At 41.4% G+C, this 14,323-nt stretch overlaps 1 protein-coding gene across 2 annotated transcripts in view; it reads right to left on the bottom strand.

Moving 5' to 3' along the window:
- The window catches only part of dym (dymeclin), a 105,430-nt gene extending 92,615 nt beyond the window's left edge, over positions 1-12,815 (bottom strand). For both annotated transcript variants that reach the window (XM_036529568.1, XM_036529569.1), the window contains exons 1-4: positions 12,616-12,815; positions 4,241-4,438; positions 1,626-1,678; positions 988-1,081 (exon numbers count right to left, since the gene is read on the bottom strand). In XM_036529568.1, the coding sequence (XP_036385461.1) occupies positions 988-1,081; positions 1,626-1,678; positions 4,241-4,380 (287 nt within the window). In that variant the 5' untranslated portion in view covers positions 4,381-4,438; positions 12,616-12,815. The remainder of the gene's footprint in view (positions 1-987; positions 1,082-1,625; positions 1,679-4,240; positions 4,439-12,615) is intronic.
- Between the last annotated feature and the right edge of the window lie 1,508 nt (positions 12,816-14,323).

Raw genomic sequence — 14,323 nt, forward strand, 5'->3', positions numbered from 1 at the left:
TATAGATATACAAACACACACACAACCACCCACACACACACACACACATACCCACATACTCCCAATTACACACACACATACACGCAGGCACACACCCACCCACACAAACACACCCACACACATATACCCACACACACAGAGCTCCTTCTCACACAGAGACCTAGATAACACTGCCAGAGTGTATCCTTCCCATCTCTCCTGGAGACAGGGACATCTGCGGTGCCACATTTAGCCCCAACTTTGACCCACCCGCACAGCACTAATTACAATCCTGGTACCGCTGGCGGCTTTCTTGTCTTGCCAGAGGTTGTGCTGCTTCGATCCCAGAGGGCACCCGTCATCAGAACCAGGGCTGAGGGTTCTCATTAGCAGCTGGGTCAAGGGTTCAATTTGGTCACGACTCCAAGCGGAGCGCCGCGCAGGAGACGAGACTTCAAGCTGTGCAACAGAATAATGAAGCTCCCAGCTGAAGTGAAAGTCATTTGCTTTTAGCCAGCATCACTGAAAGCGATACTGAATTCAGCCCACACACTGAGAGTGGACAAATGCTGTTTTCCAAACTGGGCTGCCAAAATGCCCCTTTCCATCTTTATCTTTTGACCTAAAGAGAAAAAGATACAGAGTTAATGTGAAAGGGGAGGAGGGGAGATGGGGATTGAGTTACTGGATGCGCAAACACGCCGTGTCACTTCCACTCTGTCTCGCTCCATGCAGCAAGAGTGCAGCCTCTGGTGCCACGGCCTCGGGACCGAGTACTTTCTCAGGCTGTGCGGAGTCAGTCTCCACGGCTTGGACTTCCAGAGAGAGGCTGATATTTAAGACAGAAAGGACATCTGGGTGTTTCACTGCACTTGAACATGACATGCAGGAGTGAGGCTGTGCTGTGCTGGGAGCCTCCCGCGCGTGAGAGCAGACTCCACAACACCCTCCCCCCACTTGTGACCCCCCCCCCCCCAGCCTCGCTCCCGTTTGTTTTCTCATACTCACTCTTGGCATTCTGTGGATATTTTCAACTCTTTGGTTCGTCCGAGGAAAACTCTCACAAGGGCTCCAAAGTTTCCTGTTCTGGGATTGTTCTCGACTGAATACACAGTGCAGACATCGAGCCGGAGATGGGGAGGCCAGTGCAGGGGTAGGGGGGGGACAAAAATGAGAGAGGTGGGGGGGTTAGAGAGTATTACCAAACCAAAGGAAGGCGTCAGTCCTTAACATCAACAATGGTCCTCAGCTAGCTAATGGAGTAAAGCACTGTTAAGCAAGCTGCAGCGCTCTGATAAATATCATCAGTCGGAAAGCTGCTGTGAAAGCCAGCGGCTCCAGACATTCTGCAGATAAAGGCCATTACTTCACCTTCACTCGTGCTGAATTTAAAGTTTCTCTGATCATTTGTGTTTGACACCGTGAGACAGAAAAGGCCAAGGACACATGGATAAAGCTTTAACCTACATCAAGCCTCCCCAAAATTAAAAGGCTCCAATGGGTGCTTTCTGGGGTTTCCCTTTGTGTGACTTTATTTAGATTTCGATGCCACGCAGCTGTGACCGGGGGTGACAACGTGTAATGACTGGGGATGAGTGCGCAGGCAGCAAAAGGCGCAATAAATAAACGCATGTGCAGAAACGTACTGAGGATCTTGGCGAGAGGGATGACAGCTTCTTCCAAAAGTTTGGAGTCCCCACTGAAACAGAGAAAAAGAAATGAGAAGTCATCATCGTCACCTCGCCCACCCATGTCACCAAAGCGTCCCTTGATCTGGCTGGGCTGCGCTTTGCGCCGCAACACACAGAGAGCTTTGATGCAGGAAATTCACACGTGAGAATGAGGGATGTTTCAGAATCATTACATCACATTAATATAGCAGATGCTCTTATCCAGAGCGACTTCCAGCACAAAAGAACAGAAGTGTCTCCATTCAAGTTGAATGAGCAACAGTATCAGACAAGGCTAACGGCACTCCAAGACCAGTGAGTGTGAACATAACACTATTCAAGCCCTACCACAAGGCAACTTGTGCAACCTGACTACACAGCCTAGAAACAAGTGCACACGCTACCGCACATCACAGTCACTAGATCACAGAATCCATAACACACTGTGATACTACACGTAAAGTAAACTGCACGTAATACAAATATTACAAGTAGCAAGAGTTAGGGGGTGGTGACTGAGGTGGAACTGATTTGTCTTAAGAGGTGGGTCTTCAGTATGCGTTGGAAAATGGCCAGTGATTCTGCTGTCTTGACACCCATGGGAAGTTCATCACCTCAGTCATACATGCCTCCTCCTGTGAGACCTGAACTTTAGCACTTGTGACACACGGGACCTTACTCAAATGGCTCATAAACTGCAGTAAATAAGTTACCAAATTTAGCTTGGATTTAGCCTAAAGGTGATTCCCATGCATGTGTTTTTTATCTTTAGACAGCAGAGAAATGCTGTGAAAATCCTGATGGCAACATACCGTTTCTGCAGCCTAGAGACATCTTTCACAGCTGTAACAAGTTCACATGCATTCGAAGTGTGGAACAGATTTTCTTGGTTGGCAGCACAAGACCCTTTGCTCTTCTTGGAGGGTGTTCACAAATCTGCGGTCTCTGAACACCTCACACACAAGCTTAGATGAAAAGGCAATGTACTTTGCTGTTAAATTTTCCCAGGACCAGAAGAACCAACACAACTACGGTTCTACTGCGCCCCCTGCTGTCAAGCCCGCTGAACATCACTGTGCAGGGCTTAGCTAATTTTCTACACACACACTACACACACAATTGGTCATACGACTAAATATTTTCCTGTTCCTTTTCAACGGCCCAAAGGGAAAGTCTTCGGTTGGATGCACGATGCATTTTTGATCAGCCTTCCCAGAGAACAGCCTCAAATATGCAGATTCAGCTTTAAACTTTAAACCTACAGTGACCAGCATTGTTGATCTCTCAGTTACAGAAATAATCAGTCTTTATGAACAGAAATTTGACTGCTACTAATACATCTAAAACCTAGTGTTCACATCTGTAATTCACATTTAGAATTAATATCAGATTAAGATCATTAAGATCAGATAAATAAGTCACTGGCAGACATACACCTAAATCTGTGAGAAATCTTTCATATTTTCATCTTGAGTCACCAAGCATTTTGGACAGAAATATGGTTGACAAGAATGTTTAAATTAGTAAATATGCTTAACTGGTCTGCTGCAAGGCAGTATGTTTACACATCAATGGTTGCCGACAGTCTAGTGGAGCTCAAAGGTAAAGGAAATAACTCATTTCTCTATTTTACAGAAAAACCGTAATTAAAAATGACCTTTTACAGGCTCTATCAAGGGCTTCTCTCAGTGTTTTGCCCATCCCAGCTTCTCTGACACGTCACTGGCTAAACGGTCAGTGGTGTCTGTATGGACACATGGCTACACAAATCTGCCAGATTCGCAATCAGTAGCAAGTCCAATTGCCAGCAGTGTCCTTTCAACAGCCAAATGGCCCTGACGATCATTTGACTACAATAATTTTCATTGAGGAAAGCATCGCTCCTGTGAAAGAGACGCTAAAGACATTTGGGTAAACAGAGCACAACAACAGAAGAGCGGATGTAGCGCTTCTCCTCACTATCAATAAACATTTCTTTGTTGCTTCACACCAGCTGTTAAACAGACATGTGGATCCCTGTTGCAGTGGATTACAAAGTCTTTTCCCATTAAAAATGTATGTTGAGGTCTACAAACACCACTATTTGATTTAAAGGCAGGCTCGAGGAACCACACCTTGGATAGTGTTTACAGACCGTGCCCCACCCTGTCAGCTTATTCCCATGACTGAAGAGAGTGGTTTGGCAGGATTGTTACAGCTTCTGGCTGGTAAGAGAAATAATCACAGTGACAGCCAATAAAGCAAGAACTGGTCTGTAATATAAATTATTGATGGAAATATATTACAACAGATCTCAGATTATGACATCTAAGCTAATTATTATACAGCTGAAGTTGCTGTGGACAGACTAAATGAGCAAGGCCTTTCCCCAACAATTTGCTCACCTCTGTTCACCGACTCCAAACATAATGTCACATGACAATTCCCAGACATTCTTTCAATTTTACAAATTTTACTAATTCTTCCCGGGTTAACATCACTTAAACAGCCAGAATTAGCCGATAAGTGTTCTCAGTAGCCCCTTAATGTTAATGTTGAGGATCTGTCAACTGCCATTCATCCGGCACCTTCTGTGCCAATGGAGGACTCACCTGTTGGTGGGGCTGGTGAAGGTGAAGGAGATGAGCTGGTTCCAGAAGGGGTCATTCTCGGATATGGACTCAGTGCCAATCAGGGTTCTGAGGCTCTCGTTCTCGGACAGGTCGCTGACCTGGCTGGTGTTGGCTCCCATCTCCTGATCCCAGACGAGCCCCTCTCACAGCCTCATCTCCTACTGGCACCAGGCCCTGCTGCACACAGAGAGGGGAGCCATGATGAGGGGAGACAGTCTGGTCTTTCCATGTCATGACTGCCACCCAGTGGCTCAGGCTTATCCACGGAGCATGACTGTTTTGGTTTGGGTCTAACACTGTCACGACCAGGAGCAAATCCAAAAACAGCCATACAAAATTTTTTTCCATGTCTTCTTTCCTAAGTTACATTCCACATATGCATTCACACAACTGGACACCACTGTGCAGTATCTTAACAGTGCGAGAACTTGTATAACAATCTTATTATGAAATGTCTATACTAAACAGAACATGCAGGCAAGGGGGCAGGAAATCCAAAAGTCACTTTAACACTGCCCTTAAAAAAATAATATATACAACTAAAATTTGTGCCCTCAATTTTTCTACAGCAGTATTTAGCTGTCACTTGGAGATGGTTGATGATAAACTCTTCAATCTTCAATCAAATGCTTTGCCATTCTGTCAGTACTAATTAAACCTTGGTGAATATCTATTAATATTCCTACATAGAGACTGTAGAACTGGACAAAAGCAGAAACTCTATTCTACACAAAACTAAATATTGCTGCCACAAATACTGAATTTATATTTAAAGTACCATTATTCACCTGACCTATCAAATATGGTTTAACTCAGCTAGATATGAGCCTAGCAAAATACTGAAGCTGCTCTAGATCCCATACACAAGTGCGAAGCAGGGCATTACAAGAGAACATGTATGTGACTTATAAACTGAACTGCACACTGTACTAACTTGCTACCTTCAGGTAAGTTCGTTCCTGTAGCTAACCAATAAAGACCTGAACACAGTGTGCGAGAGGGCAAACAAAAAGAGAACCAAAAAAAGCAAACCGCATCCTACCCCTGGAGTGTACCAAAAATTTAATATTTTATTAAGTAAATACCCTCTTAGGTCAAAAGCATCCAATATGCAGAATTAAGGGCACTCGAAGTGAAGACTGAAATCTTCCCGTCATACAGCAGTAGGCCTGTAAGGAACTGTTCTCACCTTCATTTTTAATAAGTCTGGTTTTGCCTCTCCCTGTGGCGCCTTATCGTCAGCGCAACCTGGGCCACCCTGCAGTGTCTTTCCATGTAAATGAGGACCTTGTTAAGCTCCACACACATTGGGACACACACAGAACCCGGGGAGGGGCAGTCTCACCATCGGCTCCTCTGTCATATCAGTTATCAGGTTAATTAGCTGTGCTCTACAATACTGCAGCATGAGGTCTGTGTGTGTGTGTGGGGGTGGGAGAGAGACTGGCGGCACCGCGAGTTAATTATCAAGAGTCTGACAGAGCAGAGGGATATTAAATGGAAGTGACAGCCAGACAGGAACTATCCATCAACTGACAAGTAGGTCACCGACTTCCTGGTAGGACCAGGATGTAGACGCCGGGCAGCTCTGCGAGACGCCCTGGAGGAACTGCCGCCCTGCCCCCTGCTCACGCGCACGACTGCTGTCACAGACAAAGCACCGAATGACCCAGGGCCCACTTCAGACCGAGCCACAGCTGCACACAGAACAGAGGGGAGGTATATAGCACACCACAGTTTCCTGCTGCTGTATACATATTCAACAGCACATACATGACATAATGGCCGACACACCAGGTTAGTCAAACTGCATTTTTCTGCCATATGTGAGCTCACTGCTCTGTCAAGAGCATTGCCCGCACCTTCATAAGGGATATATGATCAATGGAAATTTAAATATAAGTGAGGACTGGATGTAGATTTTTTTTTCCCTTCTGGCCTTGATGAAAGTATACCATCTTAAAGCAGCATGAGAAACTGCAAGTTCATGATGAAAGACAATTAAAGTGTTAACAGGAAAGGGATTTTGACTCTGAAGTCTGTACCTATTCAAGGGGAAAAGGTGATCAAAATACTGCTCCCCATGGAGCCTGGATGAAGGAAATTAACATATTTAGCCAATTTATTCACATTACATCGTGAGATAGTGAAGGTATATTATTATAAAGTGTCCTCTGCGTCCTCTGCTCTCCTGGCATGGTGCTGGCTGCAGTGTACCTTCATGAGGTGGAGCCACAGTATGAAACAGAGATGAAAGCCCTGGTGAACAGGCTGCAAGCTCTTAAGGCAAATAACTGGCGAGTAATTGGCCTTCCATAACCCAATAACAGGAGAAAAGCTGCGTATGGCCACAGCAATGAGATGAACAATCAATGGGTTGAGTGTTTTTCAAGGGCTTTCTATGAAAAGGATCAAAACCTTTCCTCAATCTGAAATGCTGCTTTGCTCTACTAAAATGGAGGACCGGAAGACACACTCATTCAACTCGGCAGCAGCTTTAACATGAGCGAAAACCACTGTGGCCACAAGACTACTGTATCTGACCGTTCAAAATGGTGGCAGCCAACGTTTATAGCACTGGTGTTTATAACACTAACTCAAAAAACAATGCACATCAATTTCATTGTTGTGGCTAGAAGAACCCAGCTTTAACCCACAGTATTAATGAACAGATTTATTTATATTACACATTTATTGTTGTATTCTATGAATTTGTTGAATTACTGAAGATTGGCTTTAATCTGACATCAAAACCTTCCGGATCATGCTCAAAATAGACAACTATTTAATCAATTACAACAAAGATGAAATGTTGTAATTTGGTCCAAGTATTTGCCTTAATAGTGGATGTATGCATTCCACAGGATTGTGTCAAAGAAGACCACCAATTTACCACTGACCTTCCCTTTACATTCCCAAGTTCCACAACATCCTCACCCCTTGGACATTACAAACAGGAAATGGTATCCTGGAATTCAGTTTTTTTAAACTTAGTCAAAAATAGTCACAGCAACCTTTCGTGTCATGGCAGCATTTTTTGATTTTGGAAAACTTGGAATCTGTCATTTTGGCACAAGATAGCCATTGTATTTGTCAGAAGTGCTACGCAGCAACACTGTACAGAGGTTTGTTCTGTGTATTTACCTAGTGAAGTCAGTTCACAGTGGCTATTTGATATGGTTTTAAATAACCAATGTATACTGAAATTTGCAAGCCATTTTATTTTTCTTCATTTCCAGTGCTTTTTCTCCTGTCCTTCAAATATTTATCTAGCCTTGTAACAGGCTAGCCTTGTAGACTATTATGCAGTTGATGCAAGAATGAGAATTAGACATGGAAGAGCTTTCACTTTTTGGAAAGGAGTTTGTTATGAAAACACAACAGGCCTGCCAGTCTCACCGTGACTTCAAAATACATTTTCACCAGAATGCCTGAATAAAAGCAACAAGAATGTCAGGCAGAGTGTGTTCTATGCAAGCAGTCAGGAATGCACTCTCTCAGTACTTCTATTCGCTAAAAATATTAAATGGCCGCTCTGTTTAATGAAATTAGAATAACCCGTCTAAACTGAAAGCAACTTGAGATTTTACAGCAGTGATTTTATTGAAAGAACAAAAAGGAATCATATAACTTACTTATCTCCTGCTCTGAAAATGAAGCATTGAATGAATGTCTTAATATTTATATACTACCTCAGTATTAACTGTGTATTTCTAGAGATCATTTATTATTAGTTCATCATGCACTGTTCCTTCCTTCCAGTTCTGACTTGAATGATGAATGCAATGTGTGGTTAACTAGATCAATATCTTGTTAGTCTACAGGACGTTTAGTATTTCATTAATACAGGTGTGCAGCTGAAACCAGGTTTATATTTTCCCTGATTCAAGCCATTTTTATGTGAACATGCTTGTTGAAAATCAAATGGGGGGAAGTTTTCTGAGGCATTACTATCACTATTATGCTTGCATGGACACACAGTTGCATGTGCTATTGCTACAGGACAGCAGTCACCAATGGCTTTTGGTGGCAGGCAGAACAAGTCAGTGACCTAGCCAATTTGCAACCAATATCAGCACTTTGACATTGCTAGACTCGATAATAAAGCCAGTGAGCTGGAATGAAGGATGGATGGCATTTCATGGGCGATTTGCAATGAATCACAGAAACCCAGTGATACAGAGTGCTCAAAGGTCACTTCCAGTTGTTCTGGACATCCTGGCATATCTCTGAGAGGGAAGGATTTCCCCCTGGATTTAAAAACAGTAAATTGTAGGGAGATTCAGAAACCTTACTTTCTATTACTTTGTAACACTAAATGCATTAAAAACCATCTCCTGCAGATGATTTAATTTAATGGGCCACAACATGCTAATGTGTAGTGTTGTGTAATATAGGAGTAGGACACAGGTGCCACACTGAAAACCCCATATTCTTTTAGCAACATCCATGAAGAATTAGGGCAAGGCAGAGCAGTATTACCTCTGAGCAGGAGAATGTTCTAATGAATAATGGAAGACCCTTCAACCTTAATATATTTCACAGTGTAACACTGGGTACATCTGGCTCTCAGTGTACAGATCTGTGCAGACTCTTCAAACCCTTCACAGAAAATGGTGTGCAAGCTGAAGAGGTTTCACACTATTCATTTTAGCCATCACTGAAGGATGAGAGCAATTTCAGACTATGGTTATGGTTTATGGAGGCTTGTGCTAGATTTCAGTAACAGAAGTTAATCAATAAATTTCAATGAGACAGTAAAATATTCTCCAACACAGATGCCTTGAATAAACCCATAACTTCTTTCAAAAATTAAAAGGTAATACAAATAGTAGGCTGTACTACTTTCATTTGACTAAAAAGGAACATCTTCACTAATGCAATGCAGGCAAAGCTCCTCTAAGTATCTCCTCTAAGATAAGCGACAATTACATACAACATACAATCATTTTATGTTTTTTAAAAGGGTTATGCTGCCTGGCTTACCAATGGAAAAACATTTAAAGGTTTTCATTTTAGATTGAGTGACACATCACGTCAGGCTGTTACTCTAGAAGCGTCTTCCATTGAATCAAAAAAAATTCAGCGAGTGTTTTTAACAGGGGTCCAATATTATGTGGTGATGCTACCATGTGAGAAAACAAAGTGTTTTAATGTCATTATTTATGCATTTCACAGTTCGTCTAAAACAAATGTTATAGCCTACTCCTATTAATGTATAACATGGCATATTACCACTTAAATCAAATGTTTTCAATAATCACACAGCATGCTGCATGGCATTTATCCAAAATGAATTATTTTCTCAATGTAGCAAGCTAGAAGATCAGAGCAACAAACAGCATACATAACACTATGTTATAGTAAAATAAAGATGATAAGAAATTAACTACAACCCTTAAAAAAGAATGAGGCATAATTTTAGCTATGCTGTTTAGTTTTCTCATTTTTGTATTTTAAAATATTTTACATTTTTAAAGATAACCAAAACAAAAGTCTAGGAATGCCAATGTGCATTCAGAACTGTTCTCTCGAGGAACAGAACTTTAGAGTTGGAACCTTTCCAAGTTAAATCCAAGCAACACTTGTTCACTGAATGTGTCAAACGTTTTCCTCATCAACAGTGAACCCAGCACTTCTGGCTGACACACCCAGTGATGCAACCAGTAGAACAGTTTCAGCCTCAGCAAGCTAGTAACATCTGCAGCAACTTAGCGTTAGCTGGTGGCAGTTTAGACAGATGATACAACATGGAATGTCTTGGCAAGCTTCTAAATCAAGTGACCATTAGCTTAAGTTTGAACAAAGTCCAAAAACTGCACATTTTGTACTGCTCTGAGTTGAATGGACGCACAGACATTTTCGGCACAGTCACGACAAGCTTGCCAGCTAGTGTGTTTGTTTGACTGCATATATTCCCGTAGAGTTACTTCACAACACTACCCTAACGACTATAATATCTACAAGAATCCACATCATATATGTAATACACTACATAGCATTTAAACTACTGTTATCTTTAATTGCTTTAACTGCTACTTAAATAACATATATAACAACATAATCTAGAGACAGACAACAATTCCTCTTCCCCAATTTATTTTTGATAGATTGTCTATACTGGGTTCATACCAATACTACAAATCAAGACAGCAGGATGACAACCACTCCCTTTACAGTAAGGTTGGCCTTAGTGATAGCACCAGAATTTGCCTGTCCAGTTGGTACAATGCTTAAATTATAAGACAGTTCCAGACACGGTCCTGCAAGATTAAGAGACTTTCCACTTCAGCGTCTTATTTGCACATTGTGGATAAATATCTCAGATTTAAATGCATGCATCAATGCATTTAGATTAGACAACTGCCTGAATCAGAGACGGCAGTGTGCCTGCAGGGAATTAAGCTGGCAAACTTTCAGTTCTTAGCCCTGCTCCTTAAAACTATGCAACACTGCCACCCTATCACATCTAGACCAGGCAATATAACAACACAGGGACCGACCTCCACAGAACGCTGCCCTGCTGATCATTACTGCAAAAGTACAAATAGGTCTTTTAAGTGTTATTTGACATCTACCATATCATCAGGTGCAGAATGAAGTTAACAAACTTGCACTACAGCACTGCAGACGTTTTATTTGCTTTCATTTAAGACGTGACTAAGGATGGAAGCACAGTATCTGCTCTTGTGTCATGCATCCAGTGCAGAGACTTCCATCCAAAACAAAATGGTTCTAAAAAGCAAGCAAGCTCTGCATAGATTCCATTTTTCACAGCATTATCAGCACAATCACACAAAAAAACCTCAGGGCAAACAGCTGGATACTCCTTGAAACACCTATGGGTGACCACCACACCTTCAATGCATTTACAAATTCAGAATGCATTTACTCTTAGAGCAGATGAGAATGTGCATTTTTATTAGCACTTAAGCTGTGTTTAAAAAGTCACAAAAGACATCTCATGAAAGAACTGGATGCTTGACAAACAACTTAAACGCCATAAAAGTATAGTAAGCTCAATGTTTAAACCCTTCGCAGACCACTTAAACATGTGAGTAGACCAGTGTTTTATACAGCAAGTCCCACACTTTGATCTTTATGGCTCCATACCAGCTGACTGTCTACATATATTACACAGCATCCCATTTTAGCTCATTTCAGGCCTGCAAGGAAATGAGAGCATCCAGGTCAATCTGCCCTGTCAGCTGGAAACTGACAGGGCAGATTCCTCAAACACTCACAGTGTCTTCTCGAGCTGACCCACTTAAAGTCACTGCATTTATTCAGAATCGGGACAATACTGTTACCGAGACTGAACCTACGTTTCAGCTGGTATTACAGAGGGTGGACTAGGGTCCGACACCCCAAGTGTGAGGTTTACACTAACGCTTACCATGGCACATATTCGTCATAGCCACGACCAAACAATATGTGATGTCAACACACATGTGATGTCAAGATGTCAACACACTACACCGGTTGGTGGACACTGGCGCAAATATGTCGATTAACATTAATTAACTCATTCCCTTCTATGTTGCATGCCCTCAACTTGCATGCAGGTAAATAGCTAGCTAGCCGACTAACTGTATTGTGCATTAATTTCTTTAAGTCTAACTGATTAACATGATCAGTCCGCTGAAGTAGACCATTTCATTACCTAGCTACTACGCTGAAGTGCTAAATAAGGAAAACAAACTTTCTTTCGACAGTGAAACCACTCTGCAATATACAAACAGTAAATAGAAGGTGGGCTAAAACCTGGCAAAGTAACTTTGTGAATGTAGCATGGCTAGTCAACACGCACGAACATTTAGTTGCGTTAGCCAGCAATTGGCTAACACTAAAGGTGTAAGAAATGCAACTACTATCGCAATCTGCAGCAGACTGCGCGGCTTTCCCTATCAGCCAGGTAGATGGCTTGCTAGCCAGCTGGTTTCACTGAGTGCACGTTTTTAGCTAGCAACTTATAATACTAAGCCTATCTACTTGTCCGTTTAGAAACCAAATGGACTGCAGTAACAACCGACTAGCATGCTAATTTAGCCAAAGAGTAAACAGACAGGTTGCAGAAAAATACCTACCTAGATAAGACAACAATTACAGTAGCTCGTTTAGTCTAGGTGCAAGCAACCTCAGCCAGTTCATCAGCACTGGCATGATGGAGACAACATGAGTTGGAAAAAGAATAGCTAGCTGCCTATCATATAGCGTAAGTCTGACTATCTAGCCATATATATTCTCTTACAACTAGCTACAGTTATCTACCTAAGCGTTTTCGTAACACATCTATGGGTAGTTCGCCTAATTAGCCAAATAGCTGATCGCTAGCTAGCTTGCTAGCCACATACCTGATAATTTATCTGACTTGTCGATACGACAGTGACACCTTTTCCTCACAAGTGTTTTCGTCCCGGATGTTCTGCGAGTCTTCCTCCCCTTTTGATCGATAAGACGCCGCCTTAATAATGATTAACTACTTTCAATATCACCGATGGCTTCCAATTACTGTTTCATTCCTCCATGTTTCCACGTCGCCAGCGACAGATACGTCTACTCGTCGACATCAGGTTAAAAGGTTAGCAGGATGGCTAGCTATACGGAAGACTAGAGGTTGGTGGGAGTTGTAGTTTTGATGATCACAACAAGACTTTTCCCTCACTCGGGAAGCACAGTGCTGGGAACAAGCACCATCGGTAACAAAAATATGCGGCCCGATGGTATGTATTTTAAATCTTTGTTATATGAAATATACACCAGTCATTGAGTCAGAAAACCTCATTTCCAAAAGATCATACTTTTTACTTGCACCTGCACATTTTACACAGCTTGTCGCCTTTGACCTGTTTGCCAAAATAGATGACAAACAAGACTTGTCAGAAAATTACATTAACCATAGTGATATATATGTGCATATAATAAGGCAGATTAACACTAAGAAAAAGAATAATTCATAGCACAACCAACATTAGGGCATTGCATAACACAATGCTGCAATCAACTGAATGTTATTTACAAGGGCCACAGTGATAAGGGGACTACGTTGCACAAATGCACCAAATATGTGAGTGGTATAATAGCAATCACAAGGTGTGTGAGTAATCAAGGTCCTACAGTATGAGGATTTAAGAACTAAGCAAGAGGAGAGTCTGGGATGACATGCAACACCAATAACTGTAGGATGCCCCTCACTGTTGCCAGCAAAGTGGATAGTTTTATCAAGTAGCTCATAGATAGGTTAATGGACATTTTTTATTATGCACAGCAACACTCTTGAAGGAAAATGAATGCAAAAAAAAAAAAAAAAAAAACTGAGGAGTTAGTACACAGTCTATGCTTTAATGATTCAGCCTCTGGCTGTAGTTCACCAGTAATAGGATTACCTTTTTTAGCCATGGTCCAGTTACAACAGCTAAATTTCCTTGTGTCTGTGTCTTTCCCCACCCTTTCCCAGAGACATGTGATTGACAGGGCAATAATCAATGAGACAACTTGTGCTGAAAACAAGTACAGAATGTGAAACATTAAATAAATCAGCAAGACACTTTTGTGGCAGAGCTGTCTTGACATATGACATGGTGGATGCTAGCAAATAATAGAAAAATGGAAAATAATGGAACCTTGCTTACAAATACAGAATGAACAGAACAAAAGCCATTAGGTACAACAAAACAACTTAAGGGGTCACATAGTTAAATTTTTTGTGGTAACTATTTTATAACTTTGGTAATCCTAAAAAATTATAACATGATCAGAAATAAACTATTTAAGCATTTTGTATAAAAGTATACATTTATTCTATGATATTGTTAAGGGAAAAGTGCATACCTTTCTTCTTTGATCTAATATTTCAAGATGCTAAATGCCAATTAATGTTAACAAAATTATTACTTCAGCAGGAAATTCCTTTAGAAAGAGTAGCTGTATAACAAAACTTTGTCAAATCTGAATACTGGAGTAAGAAGAATGTGGATTTAAAGGTGAAAAGATAGTAAAATCATGTATTCTGAAACTTCTCTGTAAAAAATGCTATACATTTGTAAAAATACATGTGAATGT

Source organism: Megalops cyprinoides, chromosome 5 (assembly GCF_013368585.1).
Source record: "Megalops cyprinoides isolate fMegCyp1 chromosome 5, fMegCyp1.pri, whole genome shotgun sequence".
In the NCBI taxonomy this organism is placed as follows: domain Eukaryota; kingdom Metazoa; phylum Chordata; class Actinopteri; order Elopiformes; family Megalopidae; genus Megalops; species Megalops cyprinoides.